The 21,361-nt window shown below is 53.2% G+C and overlaps 1 protein-coding gene across 1 annotated transcript in view; it reads right to left on the minus strand.

Moving 5' to 3' along the window:
- Positions 1-13,865, minus strand: part of AXDND1 (axonemal dynein light chain domain containing 1) — an 81,297-nt gene extending 67,432 nt beyond the window's left edge. Inside the window, exons 1-2 of the mRNA XM_065555655.1 lie at positions 11,714-13,865; positions 10,792-10,973 (exon numbers count right to left, since the gene is read on the minus strand). Coding sequence (XP_065411727.1) covers positions 10,792-10,973; positions 11,714-11,843 — 312 coding nt within the window. The 5' untranslated portion in view covers positions 11,844-13,865. The remainder of the gene's footprint in view (positions 1-10,791; positions 10,974-11,713) is intronic.
- Between the last annotated feature and the right edge of the window lie 7,496 nt (positions 13,866-21,361).

Raw genomic sequence — 21,361 nt, forward strand, 5'->3', positions numbered from 1 at the left:
CTTGATCTGTTGAACTTTAATATCCTATTGAATTGTATGTACTATAATTGAATGTGAAGTTATGAAGTATTGCTATATCTGTTACTGAGATATGTTGTGAGGTTGGGAAACATCCACAGCTGACCTTTCAGTAGTGACAAAGTCAGGCCGGCCAGCTGCAAGAGGGTGTTCCTATTGGGTTCCAGGGAAGTGGATGCTCACCCACAGCTAAAGGACCCTCCCCCAGCCTACGGGGAGAATCCAGAGTCCAGAAACTCAAGTAATTACAGGGGACAATGAAAAAAATAACAAGGACGGTGTGAAGGTCAAAGGGTCAAAAACAGGGAACCTGAAGGGGACACCAAGCAGAGAACCCTGGACAGCACCCACTGTTCCTCAAAGGTGTCAAGGGAGCCAGGTGGACGTGGCCCAGAGGAACTCTGCCCAGATGCGTGAATGGAAGGAGGATCGGAATTAGGCCCCACAGTCGCAGAGAACCCCCTCAGCCAACATCCTCTCCCTGGTGTTATAGACAGCCACCTTGGCCATCGCTAGGAGGAAGTTGACAAGGAGGTCCCGTGATTTTTTGGGGACATGGATGAGGTGTGCATATATAAAGAGGTGGGGGGAGAACCAAATACACACCCGTGCTCACGGCTCCATGAAGGCAGTACTGGGTTTACCATGGCGCCGGGCCCACACTAAAAAGGGGCCCCATTATCCGGACTTGCTGCTCCAGCCCAATCCCCCAGCCAGCTGAGCCGGCCAGGAAAGCTGCCCCCGCCCCTCCTCCGCCCCGCCTCTTCCCACCCATTTTGCCCCAGCCCCGCCCCCACTCCACCCCTTCCCCTGAGCTACATCCCGCCGGTGAGTGCTGGGGGGCGGTTCCCCCCTGCCCCACAGTCCCAAGGCTGGGAGCCAGGAGAGCAGAGCAGAGTGGACTGGGGCCAGGTCACTCCACTTCCCGCTGCCCCATGAGTGCAGGGTCGGGCCCGCCCTGCAATCACCTGGCCTGGGGCCAGCCGACCACCCTATGGGGGGGGGGCCTGCATAGGGCACCATAATTTCTACGGACGGCCCTGCTGGGCCCCTCCAGGCATGTGGGTCCTGAAGGAGTCTGGCTGGGGCAGGCCAGGCTCCCACTCTGTCCTGGCTGGTTGTGCTGCTTCTGAGGGTCAGAGGGATCCCTGACTGGCACCAGCAGTGCTGCAGGCTCAGCCCATGCATGGACGTAGTCACTTCCAGCAGACCAGTGAGTGTGGCTGGGAGGCAGGAAGGGCGTGGGGGAGTGAGTCTCTGGGTGGTCTGGGGGCAGTGGGGCACTGGGCAGTGCAGGTTCTGCATGGGGTACTCCTGGGGGAATGAAAACAGATCCCCTGCAGTTTTCTTTCCTTCCCTTCCCTTTCAAAAGTGACCGAGAAGCAAAGAACACCTATGGGCTGAGCCTGCAGCACTGCTGGTGCTGAGAACACCTATGGATTTAGTTTGGGGGGCACTGCCCCCAAACAGAGGCAAGGCATGGGGGTACATGGAGTCACATGCCACTGCCTCCCCCCCTTTCTGCAAGCGCAGAGCTGCCCGGCTGAAAAAAGAGGGTGCTGCTCAGAAGATGCCCCGGTGAGTTGGGGATTGTGTAGCTGGGGCTTCACGAGGAGATCTACCCTCTCAGCGGCCGCCACGGACCTGGTTGCCAAGACCAGCTTCCAGGTCCGGAGGAGGTCCTGGTAGAAGAACGGCAACCCGGAGAGGTGTTGCAGAAGATATCTCGAATGGAGAGAAAAGAGCTGCCAGTCATATCGGAGCCCTTGGAAGTGGCGCAGGAAGGCGTGCGCCAGAGTGCTCCACTCCGGACTACGTGCACCATAAAGAAGTCTCTGCAGGGCCTGAAGGCAGAAGACATGGACCTGAGTGCAAAGGTAGATCAGGCCTTTCCTCCCTCCTCCAGGGGAAGACTCAAGACCCCTGCAGAGACCCAGTGCAGTCCTGGCCAAAAGAACTCCAGAACTATCTTCTGGAGGTGGGCCAGGAAACCCGAGACCAGGATCGGGGTATTGAGCCGGTGCCGGAGCATGGATAGGACAAGCTGGTTAAGCACCACTGCTCTCCCTCGCAGGGAGAGGCACTGGAGCAGTCCTGTCCATCTCCGCAGCCGCTCACCCATCCTACCCTTCAAAACCTGCCATTTCTCCAGCAGAGAAGGATGTGTGGCAGAAAGATAAATGCTGAAATAGAGCAGTGGACCCGCGCTCCACTGAATGGTTTGAAGCGCGGGTGGGAGGGAGCTCGTCTGCCACCCATCCCTGACCATCAGGCCAGAGCTCTTGACCCAGTTGACCCAGGCAAAGGAGGCCGCTGAGTAGATCACCTGGCAGGCCTCCACCCGCACCAGGGTGCCTGGGTCCTGGACCACGAGAAGCACGTCATCAGTGTACACCAATGGGACCGGCCACAACTGCGGCTCTTGGAGCATCAACTCTGTCAACCTCCGGTGGAGGAGACAGAGGAAGGGCTCGATCACCAGAGAATACAGCTGGGCCAACAGCAGACACCCCTGATGTACCCCTCGCCCAAAGCTGACTGGTTCGGTCAGGGTCCAGTTGAGCCTGACCAACACTCCACAGAGGCATACAGCACCTGGAGAAAACCCACAAATTGGGATCCGCAGCCAAACGCTCACAGAGTGCCCAGGAGATACACGGGGTCCATCCTGTCGAATGCTTTCTCCTGGTCCAGGGACAGGAGGGCGAATGACAGACCCTCCCTACACCTGAGCTCCAAGAGGTCCCGGACCAAATACAGGTTTTCAAAGATGGAGCGGCCCGGGATGGTGTAGGTCTGGTCAGGATGGACCACGCCCCGCAGCATGGACTCCAGCCGCAGCGAGATGGCTTTCACTACGACTTTGCAGTCTGTGCTGTGGAGCAAGACAGGATGCCAATTCCGAAGGTCGCAGGGGTCCCCCTTCTTTGGTAGCAAGGCGAGCACAGCTCACTTGCACAACAGGGGGAGGACCCCGCTCTCCAAGGACTCGGCCCAGACGGTGACGAGGACCGGGACAAGGACATCCGAGAACACACGGTAGAACTCCACGGTCAGCCCATCCATGCCTGGAGATTTATTAGTGTAATTGAACTGCCGCCCAGATCAAGGCCTGCTGGCTGGGGGCTGTCCTCCCCCAGGGTGACCGGGGTCAGACCCAGGGCCTTGATCTCCTCGAAGATGGAATGGAAGTCCCCACCTGCTACCCTTGGATCCTCCCCGCCAGCAACCGAGGCAACACTCGCCTCGGTACTGACGGGGGGCGCAGATTACAAGGGGACTCCAGAAGGGGGGCGGTACTGCTTCTCGATGCTGCCATGACTTCCCCAGGCGGCTTTAGGTATTGGACACTATCAGAGAGTGTGACGGAAGGCTTGGCATCAGAGGCCACCCTCCTGGTCTTACGGGGAGCCTCCTCCTCCTCTGCATCAAGGGGGAAGTGCTGAACTCGTGCCTTTCACTTGCCCCGCTTTCCCTGGACGAGAACCTAGCCCTCTAAGGTGTCGACGGAGGGCTGGCCAACAGGGGCAGGGCCAAGGGGCAATGGTATAGAGGGTCAGGGAGGCAATGGGATGGGGGGACACGGGAAAGAGAAAGCTTCCTCTGGGGCAAGCCCTCTCCCACGCCCAGTAGTAGCCCTGCTGCCCTCTCCTCCACAGGCCCTGCTGAACCGCACACGACAGAAGCGAGGCCCGCCCATTCGTCTGGGCACGCCCAGGGGGGCTACCCTGAGGGCCGAGTGGAGGGAATGACAGGCTGGGGAGGAGGAAGGGCGACCATGGGGGCCAGACAACCAGGGTCACCAGTGATGACAGGTCCGGCTCAGGGGTCCCACGCATCCCTCAGGACGTGCCCCATCGCCCGGCAGAGGTAACACTGGGCCTGCCCCGAAGAGCAGTACACTTGGTAACGGGCCCCTTGGTGGGGCACCAAAAAGGACCCCTCAAGCGCTTCCCGATCATGCACCACCACCGGCAGTTGAATCTACACCTGCCGGCGGAACGAGAGGACGTGACAGAGGGTGGGGTCATTACAGCCTAGCGGGAGAGGGCTAATCACCGACAGGGGCTTTCCCAGGGTGGAAAGGAAAGGCAAAAGGGCAGCATTGGGAAGGAAGAGTGGGATGGAAGTGAAAACCACCCATATTCTCAGGCCCCCCAAGGCCTCGAGGCGGACGTACATGCCCCCCAATGCCAGGCCCCTCTCTACTGCCTCCTGGGTAGTGGCCTTCGATGCCAGGAAGACGACTACCTTCCCGTACATCTTAGAGGCTGCCACCATGGCCTTGGACCCACCACCCTCGCCAACACCCACATGTAGGTCTCTACATGGGGCGATGCGGGCACCAGGAGGCAGCGGACGCTTTGCTTTCTGGTTAGGGTGGGAAAGGGGCCCCGGCTGCCAGGGATGGAAACGGAGGCAGTGGCCGGGTTAGATGATGAGGTAGCAGGTGGAGCAGCTGCGGCCACCTGGACGTACACTCTGGGGGTCAAGAGAGGGATGCTCCCAGAGCTGGTGGAGAGGATGGCAAGGGAAGGGGCAGGTTGGCCGCAGCCGATGGTGGGGCCGCGGCAGAGGGGACAGCCCCTACCACAGGGGGGTTGGCCTTCTGGGCACGGCTTTTATCCTTTTTTCCCCCTGGCCCTTTCTACCAGCTGGGGGGGGGCTCCCCCAGAATTGGATGAGACAGAAGGCCTGGCAGCAACGGGGTCCGTACCTGTGCCCGCCGCTGCCGGTGCCCCAGCAGGGGCGATGACAGGCGGTCTGGCAATGGCGGTCGAGAGGGTTGCCACAGGGACAGATGGGGGGGCAGGCGAAGGAGGGGAAGCAGGGTCAATCCAGGAGGCCCCACCCACTCTTCCCCCCACCGTACTCGGTGGGGATGGGGATGAGCACTGAAGGGGGGAGGGGAGAGGCCAAACCACACCTCCCCACGACGCTGCAGGCAGGGGAAAAGGGTGCCAAAAAGTGGGGGCATGGGGGTGCCAATCAAGGCAGGAGAGGGGGAGCACAATCACTGCCATGAGATGGGAATACTGGCTCCTTCGGCTGCACTGGAAAGGGGAAGGACTACAATATCAGAGGGTGGTGCATTGTACAATGGGACTCAACATAAAGGGGGAAGGGGCATAAGCATGTGGGGAGGGGACAAGGGTGCACAGAATGAAGGGGCTGGACAAGGGGGGCAGTGGAAGGCAAGGGGAAAATGGAATGGGCTAGAGGCAGACTGGGGGCAGGGCCAGAAAACCACAGGGATTAACTGCAGGGGCTAGGGCTGGGTTTACAAACCAACAGACTCCTAGGGACTAGGGTGGGGCAGGCAAACAAACAGAAAAACTGCTGGGGGCAAATGCAGGCAGAAAGGGAAAAGGGCAAACTGCTGCAGGGAGGCTGCTAGGCAAAGCAGAGGGTGGGAAGGTCCACCAGCCAAAGGAGCAGAGGAAGGGAGGGCCAGTCCAAGGGCAGGGATCAGGCAGCCAGGCAAGCAGGACAGACCCCACAGGTGGCAAGCAGGACAGACCCCACAGATGGGAAAGCAGGCCAGCAGGGCCCCACAAGGAGTGGCAGCAGCAACCAGGATGACCACTAGCTAGCGAGGCAGCAAGGGGGGGGCTGGCCCAGACCAAGACTGAGGGTACTGTGGACCCAGCAGCAGTAGCTCCACACCCACAGGACAGTGGTGTCCTATTGAAATTCCAGGGAAGTGGGTGGGTGTAAGCTCTAGAATGTTAAAGATCCTCTTCTCTATCAGCTGAGAAGGGGTTACCACAGGTCAATTAGGATTAGCTGAGAAGGGGTTACCACAGGTCAATTAGGAATACCTGCATCCAATTAAGGGCTTCCTGAGACCTTTTAAAGCCCCTCCCATGTCCCATTTCCTCCTTCCCATAGGGGAAAGTAAGGCAGCGGGGAAAATAAGCATCTCTAGAAGGAGAGGCTGTGCTTCTTCCCATAGGGGAAACAGACAAGCCTGAGCACCTAGTAGGGGAAGGACTAACTCCCCAGGGCAAACCACAGGATGATACCCCACACCAATGAGGAGGCAGGGGAAGGTATCTCCCTTGTATTGATGTCTGGTGAAATAGTACCTTCTCTTTGTTATAGATCTAAGGGGTGATCCTACCAAGAAAATATGGCCGAAGGAACACCGAAGGAGGAAGACTAAGACTGCCCCAGTGCGGCAGACAGGGGTTGACTTACCACAGGCCCGTCTTGCTAAAGGGAGAAGTTCTGAGGCTGGTGAGACAAAGAAGATACCTTACCACAGTAGGGATAGAGGAGCAACTATAACACTGCTCTACAGCCAAAATGCTTCTGAAATAAATGTAGTCAAACTTTACTAATTCTGGGTCACTGAGAACAAAAATGATGCTTAAAATTGTTGATTGGCTCTAGTTTTCAAGATATGCTATTGGGTCAGTATATACGACCCTTGACTTGGGAATGGCGGCGGATAAGTGAGTTATAAAGGGAAGGGATCTCAATTTAAACCAGAAATGACTAAAATACATCTTTGACTGGATCTATGAATAAATCTATGACTGGGTTTGGACAGGACTTGCTTTTTAGGCAAAACAATGAATGACGCAATCTGAAGCTGGTATTGCATCATACATGACATAAATTGCATCATATTATTCCTAGAAGTCATGGATGATGCTGTCCTAACGAAGCTTACATCACTCTGCTGAACAAATTGCCCTATATCAGCTCTAGAAATCATACAGTGTCGTGCTCTCTTATTTGTCAGTGTTTGATTTTGCAAAGGGACACATTTCTGTTTAGCCAAAGTGAGCAGAGATGCCTCGTACTTGTGTGAACAGTGCAGATAACTTCTGCTATGTTTGTGGTGAAGTGACTTTTGCATCACAAAACCGCAGTATAACCACTCTGGTTAAGAAAGCCTATCACCTTTATTTTGGCTGCAAAATTGGAGATCAGGACAAGAGGTGGGCCCCACACATATGCTGCAACACTTGTGCAACAAATCTTCGCCAGTGGTTGAACAGGAAAAGGAAATCTATGCCTTTTGCAATACCAATGATTTGGAGAGAGCCAACAGATCATACCAGCAATTGTTACTTCTGCATGGTGCCTCCAGTTGGGAAAGGTGTGTCAAAGAAGAAAAAGTGGACTGTGCATTATCCAAACATTCCATCAGCTATACGCCCAGTACCCCACGGAGAAGGACTGCCGGTTCCTGATGCACCAGAATCATTCTCACTTGAGTCAGATGAGGAAGAGGATGAAACTTCTGGTCCTGAACCATCAATGTCACAGGACCCACATTTTCTCCCATCCTCCTCCTCTGAACCACACCTCATAACACAAGGTGAACTGAATGACCTTGTCAGGGATTTGGAACTACCTAAGAGTAAGGCAGAGCTGTTGGACTTCAGACTACAGCAGTGGAATCTCCTGGCAGGTGATGTTAGGGTTTCCATGTTCCATGACCGTCAAAAGGATTTTGTCTCATTCTTCTTCATGGAAGGTGATCTTGTAGCCTGCAACAACATCGATGGTGTGATGGCAGCCCTCAACATCGTTCACGATCCAGATGAGTGGAGACTGTTCATTGATTCATTGAAGACGAGTCTTAAAGCTGTTTTACTGCATAATGGCAATGTTTTGCCATCAATTCCAGTTGGTCATGCAGTCCATATGAAGGAAACCTATGACAACATGAAACAACTTTTGGGGTGCATAAACTATGACCAACATCAGTGGCAGCTTTGTGGCGATTTGAAGGTTGTTGCTCTCTTGCTTGGTCTGCAGACTGGATACACAAAGTACTGCTGTTTTCTCTGCGAATGGGATAGTTGTGCAAGAGATTCCCACTACATCAAGAAAGATTGGTCACTCCGACAGTCCTTGGAGCCTGGGAGGAAAAGTGTTCAGCATCCACCACTTGTTGAATCAAGGAAGATTTTGTTACCACCCTTCCACATCAAGCTGGGTCTGATGAAGAAATTGTCAAGGCCATTGACAAAACACAAGCAGCTTTCAAGTACCTCCGTGGAAAATTTCCAACGTTAAGTGAAGCTAAGATAAAGGAAGGTGTCTTTGTTGGTCCTCAGATTTGTGAACTTCGAGATGATGCATTTGACCATCCACTGCGTGGCAAGGAAAAGATGGTATGGAAAGCCTTCCACTTAGTGGCAATACATTTTCTCGGAAACAACAAGGCAGTCAACTACAGGTTGTTGGTGGAAAACCTCCTCAAGGCATACAAAAGCCTTGGTTGCAACATGTCACTAAAGATACATTTTTTGCACGCTCCTCTAGAGATTTTTCCACCGAACTGCAGAGCAGTGAGCGACGAGCACGGCGAGCTATTTCACCCGGACATTGCAGCAATGGAGAAACGCTATCAGGGCAAATGGAGCCCATCAATGCTTGCAGACTATTGCTGGACAGTGGCAAGAGATGCTCCATTTAATGAATACAAGAGACAAGCCAAGAAGCGCCGAGTAGACACTGAATAGGACTAAACTATGTACAGAATAGTTTTTTGCCTTTTGTTTCATAATAAATTTTATTTATATAATCCTTTTGCTGATTTTTAAAGTGTTACATAAACAGGACAGGTGAAATATTATCATGTAAAGCAACAATAAACACATGAAACGACCTAGGTTTACAATTTATGATTAAAACCCTACTATCTACACAATATACATAGACATAAAATGTAAAAACTTAAATATCTTAGAAACAGTAGCCAGTTGTTTTAATTGTCATATTTGAATTCAGCACATCAAAATACATAATAAATAGCACATTTTATCTCTGAAGCAGATGACTTCTCAAAAATTGTAGACCAGTGTAATTGGCCAGACAGGTGTTGATGGCCCATCAAGAATAATCCACTATCCCAGAAACTCCACACAGAGGACACCTAGGCAATGAGGGCAGCCTAACCCACATCACAGCAATTATCTTTCTAGCAGTTGGAAGAAAGTATAAAAGAGGGGCAGTGACCTCATCACTTGGCCTCTTTTCTCTCCCATCTCAACACCTGGAAGATCATCCGAAAGACACAGACTTTGAATTGGGGAGATTGGTCCCAGGCTGGGAATGGAATCCAGCCTGTGTATTGAGAACTGAGCTGCCTGTAACATTTATTAGGGTGAGAGACTACTTAATTCAAATTTTGCTTAGTCTGTAGAATTTAGACTGAATTTATTTTTATTTCTATGTAACCAAATTTGATCTCTATGCCTGCTACTTATAATCCCTTAAAATCTATCTTCCTGTAGTTAATAAGTCTGTTTTATATTTTATCTTAAACTGTGTGGTTTTGGTTGAAGTACTTGAGAAATTTCAGCTCAGATTAAAAGGGCTGTTGCATGTCCACTATCCTTTTGTCGGACTGGTGAATTAATTAATGAGCTTGCATTATACAAGGGAGTCTTGAGCAATGTAAGAGTATATTTCTGGAATGCAAGGCTGGAATCTGGGGTGATTAGCTGGTGCCTCTCTCTGTATGATTCATGAATAGCTCAGGGAACATTCATGCAATCAAGCTGGGTGTGTGGCTCCATATGCTGAAGGCTGAGTGATCACAGCACCTGGAGAAGTTCTGCTGTTTGTCACTGACAAAGTATTGGGAGAGACAGTGCAGGCTCAAGAGTTAAGGGAGCACAGTGATCCCACAGTTTCAGGTTATACCCCAGGGATCCTGTCACAACTTCCCAAGTCTCTCCACCCCTTTTTATGTCACTGTTAACATCACATACATCCTCCTTATTCTCAAAGCTGGCAATACTATGGTCCTCTTCCAGTTCTCTCCCACATCTTCCCTCAGATAACTAAAACTTTCCTTTCTGTCAGCTATAGAACCTCCAGAATTTGCCCCTTCTTCAGGAGCCCCCTTGCCAAGATTTCAGTCCATGCACTAGTTTCCTCCTGCCTTAAACACTATAATCTCCTACTCTCTCACCTCCCAATCTCACCATTTATAGTTCATTCAGAAGGTTTGACCAACAGAGTATTGTAGTGTACCCTTTCATGTCTTTAGTCTGTGAGGTAGGAATGATGGTTTTGTCTGGTACAGTAACCAATTGTGAAGCTTTATGCATGTTATGGTGCTATACAAATTATAAATAATAAAATCATAATAGTAATAAAGTTTCCAAGAAGTAGAAAAGATCAAAACAGCAGTATAATCACTTTCCATATAGCTCTGTCTTTCCATATAGTTATCTAATATTTTAGTGGCATGAAAGTGTGCTAGGCACTTTATGGTAACTAAATGACAAATTCAATTTCAAATAGCTTAAAATCTATATAAAGTTGTTTTAATTAGAACATAGGTGTAATATATGGAGGGGAGGGATAGCTCAGTAGTTTGCGCATTGGCCTGTTAAACCCAGGGTTGTGAGTTCAATCCTTGAGGGGGCACTTAGGGATCTGGGGCAAAATCAGTACTTAGTCCTACTAGTAAAGGCAGGGAGCTGGACTCCATGACCTTTCAGGGTCCCTTCCAGTTCTGAGATAAGCATAAATCCATATTTTTTATTTTATAAGTTTAAGGATCCATTGAAACAAGTCATTTCTAGCCAAGAGAAACACAGAAGAGACACTGTTCTAATAAAACCAAGCACTACACTTAAACTTTTAGCTGCTGGAATAAAAACATGCTGCACTACAGAATTCCTTTAACTTTTTGATAGCACAGTGGATACTGTGCTAGTATAGATCTAAATGGGACCACTCTGGGCAGGTCTTATCCTGAAGAGGAAAAGGCACTACCTAGGATAATGTACGTACCTTGAAGTCTTTTGCACTTTTGTTTTTCTTGGGGGGTCTTAAGTATTCAGGGCTATAGGCACTACTGGCCGCAGAAGTCAGAGCTAGGAGGATCTCTTTTGGGATGAAATCGCACTGTAGGGAAGTGGGAAGAGGCCCTGAACAGTCCAGCATACTTGATTTGTTTCTTAGCTGAGGGAGCTCTGGAAAACAGCAGGAAAAAAAACCCCAGTAGAGGTTGATACACTTTGCTGGGGAGGGAAACATTGTTTTCAAAACGATATGGTGAGCTGGCCCCATTCTCATGTATTTTTTTAATAAATCTTTATTAAAGGATCACCTTATCCCATCATTATGAATTAGCCACCACAGAAGTAGCTCTCCAACATGAGCCCATTGTAAACCCACTGCTGTGGCTCCTCTGCAGGCCGTGCTACTGCTACTTGTTCGGTATGTAGCAATAGGTTTTTTGTGAGAATTTCAGAATCAGCACAAAAGGCGTCAAACTGCTGCTATCTGCAGAGTTATTTTACATATGGTAGTACAGTACATACACATTTAAGCACACTCACAGATGAGCATCCTAAATTCACCATTCCTTTGGTGGTGCTGAGGTGTTGGATTATATTAGAGCCCTGCAAATCAGTGGATATTTGCTTTATATCTGTGGATCATTTTTGCGGATAGGATGCTGATACAAATTTTGTATCTGCTCAGTGTTCTAATTATTCAAACCATAGATGAAAATGTAAGAGCCATGTGACCCACCTCAATACAGTGAATATATAAAAACAAGAAGGTACTCCCAAACTGCATTCTCCTGTTTATCAACCTCTTACTATTGATTGCTAGGAGGTCAATTTTCTGCAAAGTCATCGTCGCTATTAAACAACGCCCTACATGCCGTTAATACAGTATCATCCGGTCTCCAGCTGAGATTTACCTGCACTTCTACTGCTGACAGGTACCAGAGATAAACTACCTTTCATTTTTCTGCCCTCTGGTTTGGACGCAGATGGTGGCCCAGGAACAGGCATTTGATTGAGAGACATGGTGAGTGCTTTACTATTCATTTATTCAAGGAATTTTCAATGATGAAATAACCTGCAAGCAAAATTAAATCAAAATTGTTGCTGGGCTTCATCATTTTTATAGAACTAAAACTTTGGTGTATGGTACAAGGAGTGCCAGAGTCAGGAACCAGACATGGTGCTTTGCATCCAAAATTTTGTGTGTGTTTAAAAAGCTTGGTTTTAATATTTAACATGAAACAGGCACTAACCATTTCACATACACTTGTGAGTACACTGAATTGAGCTCTAGTATCTACTTTGGTTTGGCACTGGAAATAAATGATGAAAAAGTGAATTGCAATCTACAGTAGAACCTTGATTTGTAAAATTATTAGAACCAGTGACAAACTGTGCTCCTACATCATCACCAGTGCTTTATCCTCCCATTCATATATTTGCTTTTCCATTTGTTTCCAATTTGTGTTGAGAGTAAAATAGTTGCCTTTATTACCTGCATGACACCACAATGCTTGTGTTGGACACATCTGAATTATATTGCAATTACCTCCATATTTATTGCAAAAAAAAAAAATCTGGTCTCTCCCATTTCACCCATTGTATTCTGAATTTTATGTCTTGATATCTAACTGGATGCATTTACATTTTTTTCACAGCTTACTAAGCACTCCTTTGGAAAGCCCATTTTTACTAGCTGCAAATATACATCATTTTTGCAAAGTCAAACCATCTCTCATGTTAGCCTTCCTTTGATCTGATTACCAATAGCAACACAAATAATTAGATCAGTAAGTGGAATGTTAATTACCGCTATGCCTTAGCCTTATCACAGGATGATTAACAGCCTCCCCTGGCAAGTGACTGTTTGGAAAGAAGATGTGCCTTTCCTAAAGTGATATGCTGGTGTGGCGTGGCGTGGATCAAGGTACCCTTGATCTTTCTGCTTGACTCGTCAGCAGACCCTTTCCCTGCCCCCCGCAGAGTATCCGCCACACCCACGGGCCGGCCGGCCGCACACTGTGGAAAGTTCCTCCCGCTCCAATGTCCCGTAGGCACCCCTGGGTCCAGGCCCCCCAGCTCGAGGGGTTCGGGTGGTTTCTCCTCCCGTGCAGCGGGCAGGTACAGAAGAGTACCAGGAGCGGGCCCGGGGCAGACCCGCAGCCAGCGCGGGACAGGCTGCACCACGCCCCGGACAGCATCACCCCGGCCCCCAGGGGCAGGGCCGGGCACGGGCCAACAAGCTTCTTCATACCCCCCCCCCCCAAGCTCGGCCCGTGGCGGGCGGCAGCGAGCTGGCCCCGCTGGAAGGAACAGGCTGAGGGGGCGGGGCAAGAGGGGCGCAATCCGCCGCCCCGCCAACACCTCCTGTCCCCTCCGGGGGTACGAGCTGCTCCCCGTGCAGTGACACCCCCTTCCCGCGACCGAGCAAGCGGGGCCCGCCCACAGGAGCCCCGCCGAGGTGATGCCGGCAGCGGACAGGACTCCGTTTACCAGCTCTCAGTGACACCGGCACTTCCCGTTTAGTTTGTTGCTATGGAAACGCAGGGCTTCTCCGCCATAGCTGTCGGAGTAGCGCCTCGAAAGGTAGAACTCCCTCTCCGCGGAATCTCCTTCCCGCGCCTGTTCCTCCTGACCGACGCCCAGCTTTCGCATTACGACCTGGACAGCCGGGAAGGGGAAGGGGGCGGGACACCGAGGACTTTGATCAGGCAGTGGCTTAGTCACCTCAGCAAATCCACTTTCCTTCAGGGCCTTAGTGCCCGCTATAAAGCGTGCACCGCGGCGCGCGCCCCTCCCTCGCGTGTTAAAAACTGAGCTGCGGCTGCGCGGCTGGAACCTTGGGCGGGCTAGGTATCCCTCTCCCCGAGTCATGTGTATTCTGTCCCCTGTTGAAAATAAAGACGGACCCGTTTGAGGCCTCCGATGACTCGAGCCCAAGTGCAGGTCTAGGCATGAGACACATTACAGAGGGGGCTGGTGCTCCTGGGTGGGGAACACACAGTACTGAAGGGAGAGTTGCCAACTTTTTTAGGATTACCATATTTCAACACTGAAAAAAGACAACACTCCACAGGGGTGCTGGCCCTGCCCCAACTCTGCCCCTTCTCCACCCCCATTCCAACCCCTTCCCCAAAGTCCCTGCCCCAACTCTACCCTTCCCTCCCGCTCTGATCTCGGTTGGGGGTTGCTAAGTGCTTCCCTGCTCCCCACTTGGCCTGCAGCCTGTGTGACCCCTGCTCCCCACTCACCCCGCAGCCCCTGCGCCCCCCACCTGCCCTGCCCCTGCAGCCTCTGCGCCCCCCCGGCAGCCTCTGCCTGGAGGGGGCTTCAGACGCTCAGCGGCAACCGGGGCGGCGCAGGTCCCTGCAGCCCCGGCACACGCCGCACTCCCCGCCCCGTGCCGCAGACTCCTTCCTGCCGCCACCAAGCACGTGCCCCGGCCTGTCAGTCCCCCCTGGAAACAGCTCCCGCAGCACCAGCTTCCGAGCCGTGCGGGGTGATGGGGCTGCAGGAAGGGTCCCCCAGTGGCTGGGGGTCTCCGCCCGTGAGGGAAGCCCGAGCCGCGGGCTGGGCCTGGCCTCCCTGTGGTCCTGCGGGCTCAGCTGGGGTGCGCGGTCTGCCCAGCCTGCAGGGGCAGCAGCGGCCCCTCCACCACCTTCTGTGGCTGTGCGCCCCCCCTCCACCCGAGCTCGCTACAATGTAGCTGGGGCAGCTAGGTTGTGCTGCGGACCCTAACTTATGCATCCCTATTTTCCCCAGACATGTTCGGCTTTTTGGAAATTCCCCCCGGACGGGGATTTGAGGACCAAAAAGCCAGACATGTCTGGGGAAATCCAGACATATGGTAACCCTACCATATTTGAACATTCAAAAAAAGAGGACATTCCGGGGGGAGTGGGGGGGGGCAGGGAGGTTGTCAGCCCCACCCACAGTCCACCCCTGCTCCACCCCTCCGCTGCCCCAGGTCCCACCCCCTCACCACCGGCCCACCAGGGGCTTGCTGTGTCCCTCCTCAGTCCCCCACCCACTGCTTGCTTCCTTGCACCTGCCACTCATAGGGTGAAAAGATGTCCCTATTTTATAGGGACAGTCCTGATATTTGGGGCTTTTTCTTATATAGGCTCCTATTATCCCCCCACTCCCTGTCCCAATTTTTCACACTTGCTATCTGGTCACTTGAGCCACTCACCTCCTCACTCCTCTGCCAGAAACCCCCATGCCCGCCCCTAGAACCCCTGCCTGCCAGTGGCTCGCCGCTTCTTGCCTCCTCACCCCCACCCATCTGCCGCTGGCTCCCTCACAGCTCGCCTCTTCAACCCCCACTGCCTGCTGCTGGCCTTTTCACCCCACCCCTCGCCTGCTGCTGGCTCGCCGCCCGCCTCCCCCCCCGCCCCCCCGGGAAAAGTGCCAACGGGAGCTGCCAGCAGGACTGGCTTTAGGCCGATTCCCCGGAATCGGGCCCCACGGATAAGAGGGCCCCGCGCTTTAGGCTCACCCGGCGGCAGTCCGCTATGGGGTCTTTGGCGGCATTTTGGCAGCGGGGGGAGCGTTCTGGGGTCTTTGGCAGCATTTCAGTGGCGGGGGGGGGGGGTCCTTCAGTGCCACGGAAGACATGGAGCAGACCCCCCGTGCCGAAGTGCTGCTGAAGACGCAGACTGCAGAATCGGGCCCCACAGGTCCTAAAGCCAGCCCTGCTGCCAGAGCCGTGGACCAGGGCTTGCAGGCACCGGCAGCGCGCAGAGAGCCCTCCGCCCCCGCAGACCCGACCCTAAGAGCCAGAGGGACCTGCTGGGGGGCCAGGTGGAGAGTCCCAGCGGTGCTTACCTGGGGCAGCTCCTGGGAAGCATCCGGCAGGTCCCTGTGAGTCCTAGGGTCGGGTTGGACACGGAGGGCTCTCTGCCTGTGCCTGCCAGCCCCATCCCCACAGCTCTGATTGGGCAGGAGACCCCCTCCATTTCTGTGGCTAGGGGCCGCCTCCACTGCAGACTCCTGCCGACGGGCAGGTGCCGGGAGCTGCCCCAGGAAGCGCTGCCAGCCCCAGGACTTTGGACTTAGGGTACCGTAAGTCCATATTTTCCTGGATGTTTTTAGATATTTAAAAATTCCTCCTGGACAGCAATTTAAGAACTAAAAAGCCAGACATGTCCGGGAAAATATGGACGTATGGTAACCCTAGCTTTCTGATTGCAGAGAAAACGAACACGCTTGCCCTGCCCCAAGGCCCACACATCCACCCTTGCTCATTTTCACCAGGCTGTGGCAGAGGGGTGGGTGAGGGTTAGGGTTGCCTACTTTCTAATTACAGAAAACCAAACACTAGGGTGACCAGGTGTCTGGTTTTCAACTAGAACACACAGTTGAAAAATGACCCCAGCAGCTCCAGTCAGTACCGCTGACTGGGCCATTACAAGTCCAGTCAGTGGTGCTGCGGAGCTAAGGCAGGCTAGTCCCTACTGGTCCTGGCTCTGTGCTGCACCCCAGAAGCGGCCAGCACAGCTGGCTCCTGGTGGGAGGGGAGGGGGGGGTAGGGCTCTGCACGCTGCCCTGCTCTGAGCACTGACTCCATACTCCCACTGGCCAGGAACTGCAGCCAATGGGAGCTGCAGGGGCAGTGCCTACAGGCAGAAGTAGCATACAGCGGTGCCTGCTGCACCTCTGCTCCACCTAGGAACTAGACTTGCTGGCCGCTTCCGACCGCAGTACAGTCTGCAGTGTCAGGAAAGGTACCTTAGCCCCCCTGTTGTGCCACTGACCAGGAGCTGCCACCGGTGACCCAGAGCCCCAACCCTGAGCCCCCTCCTGAACCCTCAACCCACACCTCCAGATGAAGCCTGCATCCCAACCCCCTGCCCCAGCCCAGAGCCCCCTCTCACCCCCTGAACGCCTCTGCCCCACCTCCCAGCTTGGAGCCCCTTCCTGTATCCCAACCCCCTACCTCAACCCAGCTGCATCCAGCCCTCCAGATGTTTTACTCTAGCCCTCAAGCTCCTGCCGGGGAGCGGAGTCAGGGGTTTGCCTCACTCCACGCAGCTCATGGAAGCAGCGGCACCTTCCCCCCTCCAGCTCCTATGCTTAGGGGCAGCCAGGGGGCTCCACACACAGCCCCCGCCACAAGCGTGGCCTCCGCAGCTCCCATTGGCGGGGAACCATGGCCACTGGGAGCTGCAGGGACAGCGCCTGCGGACGGGGCGGCGCCTGCGCATAGGAGCCAGAGCGAGAACATGCCGCTGCTTCTGGGAGCTGCTTGAGGTAAGCCCTGCCCAGAGCCTGCACCCCTGACCCCCTCCCAACCCCCTGCCTCAGCCCGAATCCCCCTCCTACCCACCAAACCCCTTGGTCCCAGCCCAGAGCACCCTCCTGTACCCCCAGTCCCACCCCAGAGCCCTCACCCCAAACTCAATTTTATGAGCATTCATGGACCACCATACAATTTCCATACCCAGATGTGGCCCTCAGGCCAAAAAGTTTGCCCACCCCTACATTAGAAAGTTGGCAACACTACTGAACACTCTTGCCCCGGCCACTGGCCTGCCCCTTCCTGAGAACCTGCCCCACCCCTTCCTGAGGCTCCACCCCTCTTGCGCTCCTCCACTCTCGCTCACCTGCTCATTTTCACTGCAAAGCCCAAACAGGCATATTTATTGTTTTGATAGATGTATTATGCTAGTTTCAGGTGAAAAGGGTAATTAAAAAAAATTTTTAATAGAGGTTTTTATGATTCCTTTCCCTCCCTTCTTCTCATTTTTCATAACCAGCTCCATGTTTTTTGTTCACTAAAGTTACAGTAGTTTTGTGTATGGAATTAGGACCACACATTGTCACAACTGCAATGGCTCTATTAAAGGCCAACTCCTGAAGCCCATGTACAAATCCATAACGCAAAACCCCAGAAATGCACACCTGTCTATACAGTGTGACAAAGTTATTGGTGGATTTTCTTGCCTCAGAGGTTCACCATGTGGGTTGGGGAACAGCCCAGAGACCTTCCCCTCTGGAAGAACCCACAGTCCAGGTCAATTTGGAGGTTTTTGGGGAACCCGGGCCCACCCTCTACTCTGGGTTCCAGCCCAGGGCCCTGTGGGCTGCAGCTGTCTATAGTGCCTCCTGTAACAGCTGCATGACAGCTACAACTCTCTGGGCTACTTCCCCATGGCCTCCTCCAAACACCTTCCTTATTCTCACCACAGGACCTTCCTCCTGGTGTCTGATAATGCTTGTGCTCCTCAGTCCTCCAGCAGCACACCCTCTCACTCTTAGCTCCTTACGCCTCTTGCTCCCAGCTCCTCACACTTGCACCACAAACTGAAGTGAGCTCCTTTTTAAAACCCAGGTACCCTGATTAGCCTGCCTTAATTGATTCTAGCAGCTTCTTCTTAATTGGCTCCAAGTGTCCTAATTAGCCTGCCTGAACTGGTTCTAGCAGGTTCCTGATTACTCTAGTGCAGCCCCTGCTCTGGTCACTCAGGGAACAGAAAACTACTCATCCAGTGACCAGTATATTTGCCCTCTACCAGACTCCTGTACCCCACTGGTCTGGGTCTGTCACAATACCTATATAAAGAAATCTGTAGAAACTGACTCCCACACCTACATCCAGATACACACAGGTATTCATGTGTACACATCTAGCATGTAGTAACACATACTTTGACATTGTTTATTATTACAATTGTTTAATGCCTAGAACCCCCAACTAAGATCAGGGCTCCAGGGTTATAGGTCCTGGACATACACATAAAAAGAGAGTCTGCAACAAAGTTTATAATGTAGCTAGACAAACGTAGGGAGAAATGTATGATATATTATCTCTTCTGCAATTACTAGTCAACAACATTCACTTTTTAAGAAATAAGACATTTCTTTTAGAGTTCCCTTCTCTTTTAAAAACTTGTTATGAAATGAATACACATTATGTCAATTTTGTGTGTGTGCAAGCCTGCAAAAGGAATAAAAGTCAAAATTAGGCTGCAAATTTTATTCACATAGGTATACACACATGCAGCAATACAAGTACTTCCCTACACAAAGACACCGTTTCTTACATGCATGCACACGCCTGCACAGAGACACCTAGCCGGGAAGGGAGGAGGGTGGGCTGGCAGGGAAAAGATGGGGGGGGGGTGGGCAGAGGAGAGAGGATGGGGAGGGAAAGAGGCCCAGGACAAGAGCAGAGTGGGAGTAAGAGGCAGCAGGGAAGGAGAGAGTTGGGGGAGGGGTATGTGGGGTGGATGGTGATGCAGAAGGCTACTGGCACATGAGGATGTGGGAGGCACAGGGGCGTATAGGGACATATGGGAGTGAAGCAGTGTCTGAAGGTGAATGGGGGTGAGGGACCTGGGGATGGGTGAGGGAGGTGGAGAGGATGGGTGGGAGAGCGCTGTAAGGGGTACCTGGCTGGGATGGGGGACAGGGTAGGATGGGATAGGGAGGGATGCAATGAGGGGGATGAGGGTACAGGGCGGTTGGGACAGGGAGGGATGCAGCCCTATTCCCAGCACTCTGAGATGACAATACATACCTCCAACTCCTGGGTGCTGGTGATAGGGCGACAGACCACAGTTTGACGCAGGGCACTTGCCGCAGCTCAAACCCAGCCACAGGAGGAGCATGAGGAGAAGTGGGCTGGTAGCAGCAGGAGAGGCGCACGCCACGACCCCTCAACAGCCACCTGCTAGGCACGCTAGTTCATCCCCTGCCCCGGACAATGGGAGCTGTGCCTGTGGGTGGAGCAGCACGTGGACTCCCTGGCTTCCCCTACATGTAGGAGCTGGAGTGGGGACATGCCAGCTGCTTCCTGGGGACTGCGTGGTGCAGTAGCTAGCAGGGAACCTGCCAGCCCTACTGCGTGGTGCTGCTAACCCGACAGTCAACGGCTTGGTCAGCCGTGCTGACTAGAGCCACCAGGATCCCCTTTCAATCGGGTGTTCCGTTCCAAAACCAGACACCTGGTCACCCTAGTGAGGGCTCCTGCTGGGGGTACGGGCTCTGGGGTGGGGCTGGGGCCAAGGAGTTCAGAGTGCAGGAGCAGGCTCAGGGCAGGGTGCAGGCGGGGGTGTGGGCTCTGAGAGGGGGTTCTGACCTGGGGCAGGGGGTTGGGGATGCAGGAGGAGGTTCGGGATGGGGGACAATCTCCAGACAGTGTTTACCTGAAGTGGCTCCCGGAAGCAGTGCTATGGCCCTGTGGCCCCTAGGCACAGGGGTGGCCAGAGAGGCTCGGCGTGAAGCCTTCGCCTGCAGATGCTGCCTCTGCAGCTCCCATTGGCTGTGGTTCCCGGCTAATGGGAGCTGTGGAGCCAGCACTTGGGGCAGGGGCAGTGCACAGAATCTCTCTGGCCACCCCTGCGCTTAGGGGCCGCAGGGACATAGCACTGCTTCCAGGAACCATGCAGAGCCAGGGCAGGCAGGGAGCCTGCCTTAACCCCACTGTGCTGCCAACCGGACTTTTAATGGCCCAGTCAGTGCTGCTGACCGGAGCCACCAGGTTCCCTTTTCAACCAGGTGCTCCGGTTGAAAACCAGACGCCAGGCAACCCTAATTGAAGGGCTAAAGAGCACACTTGGCTGCCCAAAGCAAGCAAGCAGCATTCGGCCCCTGGACAGTTTCATGGGGGGAAGGTGTATCAGATATAGGCAAGCAGGCAGCCCATTTATAGGCAACCCATAGGTCCCAGCATACAAGACTCCATCCTAGCTTGCTTTGCATGGCATGTGGAGACGGGTAGTTCCCAGGGGACACACCTTTGTAGTGAGATGAGGGTTGCAGAACAGGCACACCATCTGGGTTCTTGGCAAAGTGATCAAAGCAGCCCCTCTAAGGAAAGTTTGGACCTCCTTGCCTGCTGGGATGGGAAACCTAACAAGGCTCCTAAAGAACAGAGATCATCATAGATGGCTGGGGCCAAAATGCATCCACAGGGCAAGTCCACTAGAGTCAATTTTAGCCCCTGGATTCAGAGATGCAGAAGCCAACTCTCCCCCTTTTCTGTTGGCATCTAAATAAATCGTAGCCTGGGGGACCAAGTGCACTGAGTTGGCCCTTGCGGGGGATCAAGCAGAGGAGCTGGGATTGAGAGGATGCAGCCCCTAGGATTGTCATTGTTTAGGAACAAGAGGAAAGTAGGTTTGGAATTGGGAGTTACTTAACACCCTGCATGGAAATGCCTGGGGACCTGTGCCCCATGGGAGCTTATTCCTTCAGCACAAGAGTTCTTGCCCATTCCCAATCACTCCCTCCTCCAATATCCCTCCACAATGCTTTGCAACAGATCCCAGAGTGCTCCAGAGCGGGCACACAAGGACTCTATGCAATAGGTTATCAGGGTGCTTGCTGAGCAGGCAGGGGTTGCCCCGGTGGCTGCCTGGTACCCAGAGCCCGGCTCCAGCGGGAACGTGATACATAGACTGGAGGAGGAAAAAAGTCTCTCACCCCTGCTGCCTCAACATCCAAGAACAATGCTCTTCACCCTCCCCCCAACTCCAGTAGGGTGGGGTGCAGCTTGTACCTGTCCCCCACAGTAACACAGGCCCTAGGGGACACTGGAGAGAACAGACACACACACC

Source organism: Chrysemys picta, chromosome 8, assembly GCF_011386835.1.
Source record: "Chrysemys picta bellii isolate R12L10 chromosome 8, ASM1138683v2, whole genome shotgun sequence".
Lineage (NCBI taxonomy): Eukaryota > Metazoa > Chordata > Testudines > Emydidae > Chrysemys > Chrysemys picta.